General features: G+C 46.9%; 1 protein-coding gene across 1 annotated transcript in view; it reads right to left on the reverse strand.

The window, feature by feature from the left end:
- LOC130285388 (uncharacterized) overlaps window positions 1-14,485 on the reverse strand; it is a 34,501-nt gene that overhangs the window by 5,986 nt on the left and 14,030 nt on the right. Inside the window, exon 5 of the mRNA XM_056536747.1 lies at window positions 2,729-2,748. Within this exon, the coding sequence (XP_056392722.1) occupies window positions 2,729-2,748 (20 nt within the window). The remainder of the gene's footprint in view (window positions 1-2,728; window positions 2,749-14,485) is intronic.

Below are 14,485 nucleotides of genomic sequence, written 5' to 3' on the forward strand. Positions count from 1 at the left end.
TGCCCTTGGGCCCTAATGACAAGAAGATATGTAAGTGGTAGATGTAGTACCACCGATGGTATAATTATCTGCAAGTCTGTTTGATGCAAGATGCCGATAATCCGAAGGATGACGATATCCGGCACTTTGGATGTTATATGATTTTTTTTAAAGTCTCAGCAGAGAATAAATATGCTGACAATAGTCTTAATGTGAATGGATGGATTGTTCACCGTGTCCAGAGCCGCTGGTCCCGTGCTGGGACGGGCCGATATTAGCAAATCCTGCGGTTGCCGTGAGGACGCTGACGGTTGTTAGATATGGAGATCCTCACGAACCTGCGGAGCTCTGGCATGAGACTCCCCTGTATGGGGTCCGTACTGGTAATGTGCCCGTGTTAGCGTGTCGGACCCTCGCTGCAGATCTTGTGACAGGAAGCTCGTGGCTAATATCGGCCCGTCCCAGCACGGGACCAGCGGCTCTGGACACGGTGAGCAATCCATTAGGGTATGTTCACACTGAGGAATTGGAGAGGAATTTCCTCAAGCAGAATTCTGACGAGGAAGTCTGTTCCGCTTGAAGAAAGAACATGTTCTTTCTTTCAGGCAGATTAAACGTCTTAGGCTAGGATCAGACTACGGAAAATTTCCGCCCGGAGATTCCGAGTTCCGCCTGCGCTGACTGAATTAGTCGGCGCTAGGACCGCGCGGACACTGCAGTCTCCTATAGTCTCCGGATTTTCCACTTCACAAATTCCGAAGTGTGAATTTGTGAACGGAAAACCATTCACTATTATAGTAAGCAGAATCTCTGCCTGAGATTTCAAAGCGAAAATTCCGGCGAAAATTCCTTAGTCTGAATTTAGCCTTAGGCTAGGTTCAGATTGCGGAATCTCCAGGCAGAAAATTTCCGCCCGGAAATTTCTAAACGGATTTTCAAAGCGGATTTTCCGCTTCACAAATTCCGAAGTGTGAATTTGTGAACAGAAAATCATTTACTACACTAGACATTTTAGAAAGCGGAATTTCCGCCTGCAATTTCAAAGCAAAATTTCAGGCGGAAATTCCGTAGTCTGAACCTAGCCTTAGTCCCATAGAGATCAATGTTAAAAAAAAAATTTCCGTCAGAGTCATTTCCGTTTTGTCCCGTATACGGTTTCCCGACCGGACCTAAAATCGTAGTCAACAGCGTTTTTAGGTCCGGTCGGGAAACCGTATACGGGGCAAAACGGAGCCGACCGGAGGCAGCGTTTCACTCCGGTCGCTCATTGAAATACATTAGATACGGGACCGCATACGGCAGCGTGCAGTTGCCCCGCCCCCGACTCTCCGCCCCCCTCTCCCCAGCCGTATACGGTCCCGTATCTTAAGAAACGTGGTGTGCATGCACCCTAACTATGTTATAACCAATGTTCATCTTAGGTAATTTTTAATATTTGATTTTTAATACTCAATTCTTGTTTTAATAAACGTAACACATTTTTTCATACGAACTGTCTCAACTCATTTTCATTGTGTGCCCAGTAGGGCAGTATCCTTGAGGTGCGGTTCATTTGTATTTAAGATTTGTAAATGACTTCTATTAAAAAAAATCTTAATCCTTTCAGTACTTATGAGCTTCTGAAGTTAAGGTTGTTCTTTTCTGTCTAAGTGCTCTCTGATGACACCTGTCTAGGGAAACGCCCAGTTTAGAAGAGGTTTGCTATGGGGATTTGCTTCTGAACTGGGCGTTTCTCAAGACACGTGTCATCAGAGAGCACTTAGACAGAAAAGAACAACCTTAACTTCAGAAGCTCATAAGTACTGAAAGGATTAAGATTTTTTTTAATAGAAGTAATTTACAAATCTGTTTAACTTTCTGGAGCCAGTTGATATATAAAGAAAAAAAAGTTTTTTTTCCTGGATAACCCCAGGGACCGGCACAATCTCTGCTCCGGCAGCTGCGGCGGGACTCCAGCTGGTCCTGCCCGCAGCAGTGCCAGAGATCGCTAGGAGATATGCATACGTCCCAGCGCGCGAACGTGTCGGGTGTTGGGACATATGCATACATCCCATAGCAGGAAGGGGTTAACACTTGGAATATATTTAGATCAGTGTTTCCCGACCAGGGTGCCTCCAGCTGTTGCAAAACTACAACTCCCAGCATGCCTGGACAGCCTTCGGCTGTCCGGGCATGCTGGGAGTTGTAGTTTTGCAACAGCTGGAGGCACTCTGGTCGGGAAACACTTATCTGAATAAATGCATTGATCCCTCAACATACGATGGTAATTTGTTCCATATGAACCATTGTTACTTGAATCCATCGTATGTTGAGGGATCCGTGCAATAATAATATAGAAAGTTCTACTCACGTGTCCCCGCCACTCCGCACCGTCACCGCTGCCCTGGATCGTCACTCTCCATCGCCGTCATCACGTCGCTCCGCGCGCCGCTCCTATTGGATGACGGGATGGCGTGTGTGGCGAAGTGATGGCGACGAAGGAGAACGACGGCCATGGAGTGGAGCCAGAAGAGGACGGTCCGGAGCAGTGGCGACAGGTGAGTGACACTCACCGGAGCACATTAAACAGCTATCCGGGGGCAGCTGAAGCAGTCTGCGCTGCCGGATAACCGTTTTTTGCGATGGCCCCGACATACAAAAGCATCGTATGTTGAAATGATCATAGGTCGGGGGTCACTGTACATTACTGAACCTTATAAGGTATGATGTATATTTTGTATATTGATGAATTTAGAACAATAATACTCACCGGGACTGGAACACTAAATTCTGTAATACATAATATAAGAAGAAATAACAAGTTAAAGAGTTAAATGATGAAAAAGCGAAAGTTTCCTGCAGGAAATACACAATATTACAATGTCATTATATTACTATTATATATCAGTGATGTCATACAGGGGGCGGGGCTGTGATCACATGTCATTATATTACTATTATATATCAGTGATGTCATACAGGGGGCGGGGCTGTGATCACATGTCATTATATTACTATTATATATCAGTGATGTCATACAGGGGGCGGGGCTGTGATCACATGTCATTATATTACTATTATATATCAGTGATGTCATACAGGGGGCGGGGCTGTGATCACATGTCATTATATTATTATTATATTATATCAGTGATGTCATACAGGGGACGGGGCTGTGATCACATGTCATTATATTACTATTATATATCAGTGATGTCATACAGGGGGCGGGGCTGTGATCACATGTCATTATATTATATCAGTGATGTCATACAGGGGGCGGGGCTGTGATCACATGTCATTATATTATATCAGTGATGTCATACAGGGGGCGGGGCTGTGATCACATGTCATTATATTATATTATATCAGTGATGTCATACAGGGGGTGGGGCTGTGATCACATGTCATTATATTATATCAGTGATGTCATACAGGGGGCGGGGCTGCGATCACATGTCATTATATTATATCAGTGATGTCATACAGGGGGCGGGGCTGTGATCCCATGTCATTATATTACTATTATATTATATCAGTGATGTCATACAGGGGGCGAGACTGTGATCACATGTCATTATATTATATTATATCAGTGATGTCATACAGGGGGTGGGGCTGTGATCACATGTCATTATATTACTATTATATTATATCAGTGATGTCATACAGGGGGCGGGGCTGTGATCACATGTCATTATATTACTATATTATATTATATCAGTGATGTCATACAGGGGGCGGGGCTGTGATCACATGTCATTATATTACTATTATATTATATCAGTGATGTCATACAGGGGCGGGGCTGTGATCACATGTCATTATATTACTATTATATATCAATGATGTCATACAGGGGGTGGGGCTGTGATCACATGTCATTATATTACTATTATATTATATCAGTGATGTCATACAGGGGCGGGGCTGTGATCACATGTCATTATATTACTATTATATCAGTGATGTCATACAGGGGCGGGGCTGTGATCACATGTCATTATATTACTATTATATCAGTGATGTCATACAGGGGGCGGGGCTGTGATAACATGTCATTATATCAGAGTCAGTAATAGTGTTCAGATTCCACAGAACCATTGCTACAACTGTGTAAAGCGTGCCAGTTTTTTGTGTGGCACACTGAGAAGAAAACCCACCATCCCCACAGAGATACATGGCGGTCGTAGCATCATGCTGGTGGATGCTTTTCTCCAGCGTGTACAGGGAAACTGGTCAGAATTGATGGAAAGATGGATGGTGTCAAATACAGGAGGGCAATCCGTAAAAGAAAGGTTCCTCTTTCAGCAGGACAATGGGGGGTATTTAATAAACTCTGTATAGAGGAAGAATGTTGCAGTTCCCCATGGCAACCAATCGGATCGCTTGTTATATTTAAAAAAAATGAAAGAAGGGATCTGATTGGTTGCTATGGGCAACTGCACCGCTCTTCCCCAACAAACAGTTTCATAAATCTCCCCCATTAACCCTAAACATACGGCCAGAGCTGCAATGGAATGGGTTACATCCAATAATGGTAATGTCCTAAAATGGTCCAATCACAGCCCAGACCTGAATCTAATTGAAAATTCCTGATAAGATCTGATCACATTATGTTGCTGCTCACAGACGTCTATATCCAATCTGCCTGATGTCTGGTAGAGACATCCCCCAAAAGACCGGCAGCTGTACCTGCCCCCAAGGGAAAGGGGGGGGGGGGGGTTAAATACTTCAGCATCTGAAATATGTAATTTTTTTGTTTGTATTATTGTTTGTGTCACAATGAAAGATATTTTGCAGTTTCATAGTCCTCTGCGCGTTGTGTTCATCATATGGTAAAAGTCGATTTAATTCTATGTGAATCACAGTTTGTAACAGTAACAAAATGGGGAAAAAAGACCAAGGGGAGGGTGTGAATACTTATATGAGACACTGTACATTAACCCCTTAAGGACTGAGACCTTTTTCACCTTACGGACTGAGCCCTTTTTTTGCAATTCTGACCACTGTCACGTTAAGCATTAATAACTCTGGAATGCTTTTACCGATTGTTTTTTCGTGACATGTGGGAAGCCTATCAGGCTGAATTTGTGGGAGGGGCTTTGGCTATTTAACATCCATCGGCCCCTCCCTCTGGGCGTATGCTTGGTTGGCGAAATTGCGGGGGTTCTTTCGTTGCGTACGCTGGGTCAGGTGTGTGGTGGTGCAGGTAAGTGCCGGGTGACCGGCAGGTTTCTTTTACTGGGGCCCTGGTCTGTTGCTATTTGCTCCCCTCGTTTGGCGGGCAGGCTCCGGCACCCAGCGTGTTATGTAGGCGGCGGTCCGTCGGTGCAGCGCGTGCCCGGGCTGGCCGCAGTGAACACGGCCTCTGGATCCAGCGGCAGCTGGCGGCATGGCAGGCGCGGGGAGACGCGACCCACGTGGGTCTCCCTGTGCCGGCGTCTCACGTGTAACACGGGGCTCTGAACGGGCGGAGTCACAGCATGCCAGTGAGCCGGCGGTATAGCTCCACGGATGGCCAGCAGGTGGCGCTGAAAAAAAAATAAATAAATAAATGTGTGTGTGTGAGGAAATGTGTTAGGCTTACAGAGTGTATTGGTACCATGCAGTAATAGGGGCTGGCTCATGGTGCACTGGTGTCAGGCCACAGTTCCTGACACATGCACTGTCGCAGACAAGGGGCAGCTTGTAAAGTTAATAATACGATAATCCATATTACTGTGGCTTCGGTTTAGGGGGGGGGGTGGTCATGCATATCGGGGTACCGGGTCAGAGGCTTGGGGTAGTCAAGTAATTAGTGGGGTCGGGGTAGTTTCAGGCATAGGGGGGGGGGGCTAGGGGGGGTCAGCATGTATGGGTCAGAGGTGGTAGGTGGCACGTAAACCATATGGTTAGTACACTGTTAGTTTCTCTTGCAGATTAGGTGGGCTGTATCCAGTTAGGTGGTCGTTACGTTCCTGGTCATTGCAAACTTGGCTACGGTCAGTACCAACCGTATGGCGGTTGTTCATGTTATTTATTCATGTTTCACGGTGGTCATCACTTTCGCTAGCAGACGCTAGTTCACGTCATTTCAGTCAAATGCTTAATACTCCTGTTACATTAGTTAATGTTACGCACTACTGCTGTTACACATAGGCCCTGAATCACTGTATATCTGACTCGACATGTCAGATAGGGTTCAAGGCGTCATTGCTACTGTCACGCATACAGAGCATTTCGTTTACACGGGTAGTGGTCACTGTGATCTTGACTCTTCTTCAAGGGTGACCACTTGCCTGCGGTGGTTGCTGACACGTCTTCAGAGCCATCGCTAGTTAGTTAGAAACGGTGCACACTGTAATCTTGACTCGCAGTCAGGAGGTGTTCACGGTTTAATTATTCATGACTATACGCGTCATGCACACGTTCTCGGTCAGACACACGGTCAGGCCTCGTTTCAAACTATTCAGGTGGTACTCTGGGGTCGCACTGGCACTACGGTCAGCACTCTTGGGTTCGGCCACATTGCACGGGCAGTCTGCAGCTGTAAGCTAACATTAAGTATGTATTCGGTTGTTTGCAGGGTTACAGTCGATTTTCTGTTCGTTTCAGACGTCTTACTGTTGTGTTACAGTGGTGGTAAGGTCAGTCAGTACTCAGCAAGGGGGGTACACGTTTCTCATATCTGGTGACTCACGATTACCGTTTTGTTTCCCCGGCACCCGTTACGGCCCGGACAGGTCACGTCTCACGTGTCAGACATAGAGGACCCGATGTCCATCCCTGATACACCAGCTAGAAGCTCCGTGCGAGGGACGCCCTCCTCTGCAGCTTACAGGGCTTGGACGATCCCCAAATTGATGGAGGAGTTGCGCAAGAGAGCAATTCCATTTCCAGCAACCGCCCGAAAAGCAGAGTTGTACAAACTCCTCATGGCGGATCAGGGGGCTGGCGACAGTCAGGAGGGGACCTCGGGCCAGTCCACCCTCTCTGAACTGCATGCAATGATGACTTCCATGTTGGGCAGGCTGGATTCTCTGGAGAGAAGGGGCATTCAGGGGCCTCCAGCTCCAGCAGCATTGCAGGCGCCAACGCCTACACAGATGTCTGCCCCTGTTCCGGTAGGCAACCCAGGTAGGCGCTCTGGGCCACCAAGGGTGTCACCAGTCCATTTTGTCCCAGCGGCCCTGAGAAAGGACATACTGGAAGGGAAGGACATCAATTTGGCGGCCCTGTTGCTATCTGCCTTCGACGTTGAGGACACTAGAACGGTAGCGTGCGCTGACTTATCTGTTGTCCTTAAGAGTAAGGACACCAGGCTGAAACGGAAGCTAAATATCCACGAGTTTGTGATTGCCTTCAGCAAATACAGGGAGGTGATATGCTCAGCCAGGCCGGAGCGCAGAGAGGAGCTCGACCTGTATTTGCTGAGGGTTACTGAATACGCATACAAATACGGTGGTACCCATTTCTACGATTATCATAGAAGTTTCTCAGCCATGGCAGCGGCGGCCTTCAGCCAAGATGGGTACCTCACGGACTGGAGCATCGAAGATTCACAGATGTTCTGCAGCCACTTCGCAAATCTCAAATTCCCCGCATGTGCCGCCTGTCAATCAATCACACATACTACGGCGTGGTGTGTAGGGCTGGCTCAACAGGGCGAGCAGGGCGCCACCAGACCGTCCACTTCCACGGACAGTTTCAGCAGGTCCGCACCTTCCGTGGATAAGTTGGGCCGTCCAGTACACTTTCTCGGAGGCTCACAAATTTGTAACAACTATAACATGTCTTCGTGCAACTTCAGCAATTGCAGGTTATTACACGTCTGCTTCTACTGCTTCAGGGCACATCCGGGCTCTGCATGTAGGCAGAAAGGGCCAGCATGACTAGGCGGGGTACGTACCCCAGTCCTGGCCGCTCTGCTCGCGGATCACCCGGACCCAGATTGGGTCCAATGGTTGATCAATAGTTCTGATAGAGGCTTCCACGCCGGCATGGTCACACTGCCGCAGGCCACATTTGAATGCGACAATCTGCTGTCTGCCGTAAACGATCCCGCTGTTGTCACTGAATTAATAAATGCTGAGCTAATGAAAGGTTATATGATTGGCCCCTTGTTAGTTTCTCCATTCAGGTCTTGGAGGGTCAGTCCGGTAGGGGTGGTAACAGGCAAGTTCAATGGGAAAAGAGACTGATATTTGACTTGTCGGCTCCTCATGGGTCACTTGTCCCCAGTATCAACTCTCTCATTCCATCCGAGGAGTTTAGCATGCATTATTCTTCCATAGACCAGGCTATTCAGGTCATCTTGGCGCTCGGCCCAGGGACTTGGATGGCGAAGGCGGATATCACTGACGCCTTCAAGTTGCTGCCATTGCACAGGGACCAGTGGCAATGGTTTGGGCTCAAATGGCAGGGGGCATATTATTTTGCTTCCAAGTTGACTTTCGGATGCAAGAGCAGCCCGTGGCTGTTTGACCAACTGGCCCAGGCATTGCACTGGCTGCTGGTTAATGTCTCTGGATGCAGCCAGGTCATCCATTATCTGGATGACTTTCTTCTGCTCAGTCGCCCGAGGGAAGAGCCGGACCAGTTGGTCAGATTGCTGAAACTGTTCACTGATATTGGGGTGCCAGTGTCTCCCAAGAAAACGGTCGGTCCAACTAAGTGTCTCACCTTTCTGGGAGTAATCCTAGATTCAGTCGCAATGCAAGTCAGCTTGCCCACTGACAAACTCAACCGTATCAGAGACACTATCCACAAGTACACGGTCTCCCAGGTCACGACCAAGGGCGAGTTGCAGAGCTTGCTGGGAATGCTGGCATTTGCTATGCGAGCAATCCCGCAGGGCAGAGCGTTCGTATCCAGAATATTGTCTTTGCTGCATGGTGTCCCTCATCAACACAGTAGGGTTTAGTTAGATTGCCAAGCCCTGGCTGACCTGAACATGTGGGATAGGTTCATGGCACAATGGAATGGGACGGCCATGTTTGTCCCGCCAGCCTCCGAGTTGTCCCCCAAGATCTGCACCGATGCGTCATCTTCCATCGGTTATGGTGCAGTGTGGGGCGGCAGGTGGATGGCGGGCCAATGGTCCAAGCAAGTATTGGCTCTGGCAGGCTTCAGCAGCACTTCGGCACTTTTTGAGGTTTTCCCCATTGTAGCAGCTGCAGTGACATGGGGCGACAAGTGGTCAGGGCAGACGGTGGAGTTTCAGTGTGACAATCAGGCGACAGTTGCCATAGTCAACAAGGGCAGTTCCGGGCATGCTACTGTCATGTCATTCATGCGCAGACTAGTCTGGGTGTCCTTACAACACAACTTCAATTTTGTAGCCAGACACATACCGGGGGTAGACAACACGGCCGCAGATGCTCTGTCCAGGGCTAATTTCCATCTCTTTTCACAGGTGGCTCCGCAAGCAGACGCAGTAGGAACACAACCCCCTTGCCTGGCACAATTAATCTTGGACTGAATTATTACACACAGGTGGCCCGGGAGTTAATGTCGGACGCCTTAGCCCCCAATACCAGAAAGGCCTATCATGCAGCACACGACACCTTCAGGTCATATCTGTCGCAACATAGCATCCCCTTTTCTTACGACACCACTATCATTCTATCGTTCATCGGTTTCTGCCACTCTTCTCTGCACCTGTCTCATAGCACTATCAAATCTTACCTTTCGGGCATTCAGCATTTCATTTCTTTATCCCACCCAGACAGGCTATCTATCCTATCATCTCAGGCTGTCAAGGCTGCGCTCAGAGGGGTGGTGGCTCGTAGCGCCACAGCGCCACCTCTCAGGAAACCGATCAGCGGCGAGCTGTTCCGAGCCATGTCTGACGCATTAGCCAATAACCCGTTTGGCTTCGAGCGCAGTCTGATAATCAAATCTGCCATTTATCTAGCCTTCTATGGCTTCCTCCGGCCGGGTGAATTTTCATGTGTCAGGCAGGGAGCGACACATCCACGGAAGGCTCATTTAAGGTGGCAGGGTTCTTGGTTCGAAGTTTCACTGTCTGTCACAAAAACTTGTAGGTGGGGGGCGGTGGTTAAGTATTTTCCTTCAGGCAACAACTGGTGCCCGGTGGCGGTGTTGGCACAACTGGTTGAGTTCCTCCATGATAAGCCTCCGGAGTCGCCACTGTTGCCTTTCGGTGGGGGTGCTCTTACCACTTCTCTTTTCACATCGCATGTCCGCACGCTGCTTGGCAATTTAGGACACAACCCCAGAGAGTTCTCAGGTCACTCATTCCGCATAGGAGCAGCATCGGCGGCCTCCAGGCACAAGGTGCCTGTACATGTCATCCAGAAGTTGGGGAGGTGGCATTCTGATGCATATACCACTTATGTCCCAGATCCCTCAAGGGAAATGGCAGAGGCATTTCAATTTTTGGCATTATAAATAAATGATACTTAATTACCCTAACTGGTGGTGTATTTTTGCCCTCTATAGGCTGACCCTCGACGCGGTTTTCAGGCACACCTCAACCGCTGTTCTATGTTATAAGTAGAGTTTTGTGTTAGGTCTTGGTAAATCTAGTTTCTTGCAGGTGGCCTTGGCAGGAGATAACAGGTAAGCCCATGCACGGTTCAAAGTCCTGACCACAAGTGGGAAGCCTATCAGGCTGAATTTGTGGGAGGGGCTTTGGCTATTTAGCATCCATCGGCCCCTCCCTCTGGGCGTATGCTGGGTTGGCGAAACCCACCCTCCTCACCCTTTTCTTCATCACCATACATAAGGGAATGCCCTCTATAGGCGGACCCTCGACGCGGTTTTCAGGCACACCTCAACCGCTGTTCTATGTTATAAGTAGAGTTTTGTGTTAGGTCTTGGTAAATCTAGTTTCTTGCAGGTGGCCTTGGCAGGAGATAACAGGTAAGCCCATGCACGGTTCAAAGTCCTGACCACAAATTCTACTTTTACACAGTGGTAAATTTTTGTTGTTGCATCCTTTCAGCAAATTTCATGAAAATGTTGAAAATTTTGCATTTTTTTAACTTTGAAACTCTCTGCTTGTAAAGAAAATGAATATTCCAAATAAATTATATATTGATTCACATATACAATATGTCTACATTATGTTTTCATCATAAAGTTAACATGTTTTTACTTTTGGAAGACATCAGAGGCTTCAAAGTTCAGCAGCAATTTTCCAATTTTTCACAAAATTTGCAAAATCGGAATTTTTCAGGGACCAGTTCAGTTTCGAAGTGGATTTGAGGGGTCTTCATATTAGAAATACCCCAAAAATGACCCCATTATAAAAACTCTACTCTTCCAAGTATTCAAAATGACATTCAGAAAGTGTGTTAACCCTTTAGGTGTTTCACAGGAATAGCAGCAACGTAAAGGAGAAAATTCAAAATCTTCATTTTTTACACTCGCATGTTCTTGTAGACCCAGTTTTTCAAATTTTACAAGGGGTAAAATGAGAAAAAGCCCCCCAAAATTTGTAACCCAATTTCTCTCGAGTAAGGAAATACCTCATATGTGTATGTCAAGTGTTCGGCGGGCGCAGTAGAGGGCTCAGAAGGGAAGGAGCGACAATGGAATTTTGGAGAGTGAATTTTGCTGAAATGGTTTTTGGGGGGCATGTCACATTTAGGAAGCCCCTATGGTGCCAGAACAACAGAAAAAACCACATGGCATACCATTTTGTAAACTACACCCCTCAAGGCACGTAACAAGGGGTCCAGTGAGCCTTACCACCCCACAGGTGCTTGACAAATTTCCGCTAAACTTGGACGTGAAAATGAACAATTAGATTTTTTTCACTGAAATGCTGGTTTTACCCCAAATTTTCACAAGGGGTAATTGGAGAAAAAGCCTCCCAAAATTTGTAACCCCATTTCTTCTGAGCATGGAAATACCCCATATTTGGATGTAAAGTGTTCTGCGGGCGAACTACAAAGCTCAGAAGAGGAGGAGCGAAATTGAGCTTATGGCGAGATAATTTGTTTGGAATGGAAGTCAGGGGCCATGTGCGTTTACAAAGCCCCCCGTGGTGCCAGAACAGTGGACCCCCCACATGTGACCCCATTTTGGAAACTACACCCCTCACAGAATTTAATAAGGGGTGCAGTGAACATTTACACTTTAAAACAGTGGGCTGTGCAAATGAAAAATTACATTTTTTATTTTCACAGACCACTGTTCCAAAAATCTGTCAGACACCTGTGGGATGTAAATGCTCACTGTACCCCTTATTACATTACATGAGGGGTGTAGTTTCCAAAATGGGGTCACATGTGGGGGTTCCACTGTTCTGGCACTATGGGGGCTTTGTAAACACACATGGCCTTCAATTTCGGACACATGCTCTCTCCAGAAGCCCAAGGGCGCTCCTTGTCTTCTGAGGATTGTAGTGCACCCGCAGAGCACTTTACATCCACATGTGGGGCTACACATTTTGGGGGGCTTTTTTTGCTATTCTCCCTTGTGAAAATTAAAAATTTAGGGTAACACCAGCATTTTAGTGAATTTTTTTTTTTCATTTTCACATCCAACTTCAACGGAAATTTGTCAAACACCTGTGGGGTGTTAGGGCTCACTATACCCCTTGTTACATTCCGTGAGGGGTGTAGTTTCCAAACTTGGGTCACATGTGGGTATTTATTTTTTTGCATTTATGTCAGAATCGCTGTAAAATCAGCCACCCCTGTGCAAATCACCAATTTAGACCTCAAATGTACATGGTGCGCTCTCACTCCTAAACCTTGTTGTGCTCTCGCAGAGCATTTTACGCCCACATATGAGGTATTTCTGTACTCAAGAGAAATTGCGTTACACATTTTTGGGGTCTGTTTTTCCTTTTACCACTTGTGAAAATTAAAAGTATGGGGCAACACCAGCATGTTAGTGTAATAAAAAAATTTTTTTACACTAACATGCTGGTGTAGACCTCAACTTTTCCTTTTCATAAGGGGTAAAAGGAGAAAAAGCCCCCCAAAATTCGTAACGCAATTTCTCCCTAGTACGGAAATACCCCATATGTGCCACTAAACTCTTTCCTTGAAATACGACAGGGCTCCGAAGTGAGAGAGCGCCATGCGCATTCAAGGACTAAATAGGGTACTTGAATCCGCCACAAAAATACCCTAAGGCAGTGTTTCCCAAACAGGGTGTCTCCAGCTATTGCAAAACTCCCAGCATACCTTGACAGTCAGTGGCTGTCAGCAATACTGTGAGTTGTTGTTTTTCAACAGCTGGAGGCTCTTTTTTTTTTTTTTTTTTTTTTTATTGGAGTGTGGGGGGGGGACTAGAGATATGTGTATATGTAATGTTTTACCCTTTATTATGTGTTGGTGTAGTGTTTTTAGGATACATTTACACGGGCGGAGGTTTACAATGAGTTTCTCGCTGGGAGTTTGAGCTGCGGCGGAAAATTTGACGCATCTCAAACTTGCAGCAGAACTCACTGTAAACCCGCCCGTGTGAATGTACCCTGTACATTCACATGGGGGGGGGGAACCTCCAGCTGTTGCAAAACTACAACTCCCAGCATGTACTGACGGACCATACATGCTGGGAGTTGTAGTTTTGCAATAGATAGAGGCACATTGGATGCAAAACACAGAGTTTGTTACTTAACTCAGTGTTTCGTAACCAGTGTGCCTCCAGCTGTTGCAAAACTAGAACTCCCAGCATGTACAGTCTCTCAGTGCATGCTTGGAGTTGTATTTTTGCAACAGCTTGAGGCACACTGGTTGCAAAACACTGAGTTAGCTAACAAACTCAGTTTCACAACCAATGTGTGTCCAAAACTGCAACAATCAGCATGCATTGACAGCCGAAGGGCATGCTGGGAGTTGTAGTTTTGCAACAGCTTGAGGCACACTGCTACAACTCCCAGCATGCCCTTTGGTAGTCTCTGCATGCTGGGAGTTGTAGTTTTGCAACAGCTGGCTGCACACTTTTTCATAGAAAAAATGTGCCTCCAGCTGTTGCAAAATGACAACCCCCAGCATGCACAGACTAGCAAAGGGCATGCTGGGAGTTGTATTTGGAACTCCAGCTGTTGTAAAACTAAAAATCCCAGCATGCCCTTTGCTAGTTTGTGCATGCTGGGGGTTGTCATTTTGGATAATTTTGGTAATCTCCTGCTGGATCATTCTGCCTTCAATTTCCCATAATAACAAAGTGAACACAGAAAATTACAGATCTATTTTTTGAAAAGGAAAAATCTTTCAGTGACTTAAGTATTCATACCCTTTCTCAGGATTTAGGTGAAGCCCATTTGGCAGTGACTTCAGCCTCCAGTCTTCTTGGGGATGAGCCCACAAGGTTTATACACCAGGATTTGGGGATTTTCTGCCATTCTTCTCTGCAGATCCTCTCAGCTCTGTCAGGTTGGATGGAACCATCGGTAGAAGCCATTTTCAGGTCTCTCCAGAGATGTCCCATTGGGTTTGGGCCTGGCTGGGTAACTCAGGCAAATTAACAGAGTTGTCCCTAAGCCGCTCCTGCGTTGTCTTGGCCGTGTGCTTAGGGTCACTGTCTTATTGGAAGGTGAAGCTTCACCCCAGACTGAGGT

Source organism: Hyla sarda, chromosome 8 (assembly GCF_029499605.1).
Source record: "Hyla sarda isolate aHylSar1 chromosome 8, aHylSar1.hap1, whole genome shotgun sequence".
NCBI lineage: Eukaryota > Metazoa > Chordata > Amphibia > Anura > Hylidae > Hyla > Hyla sarda.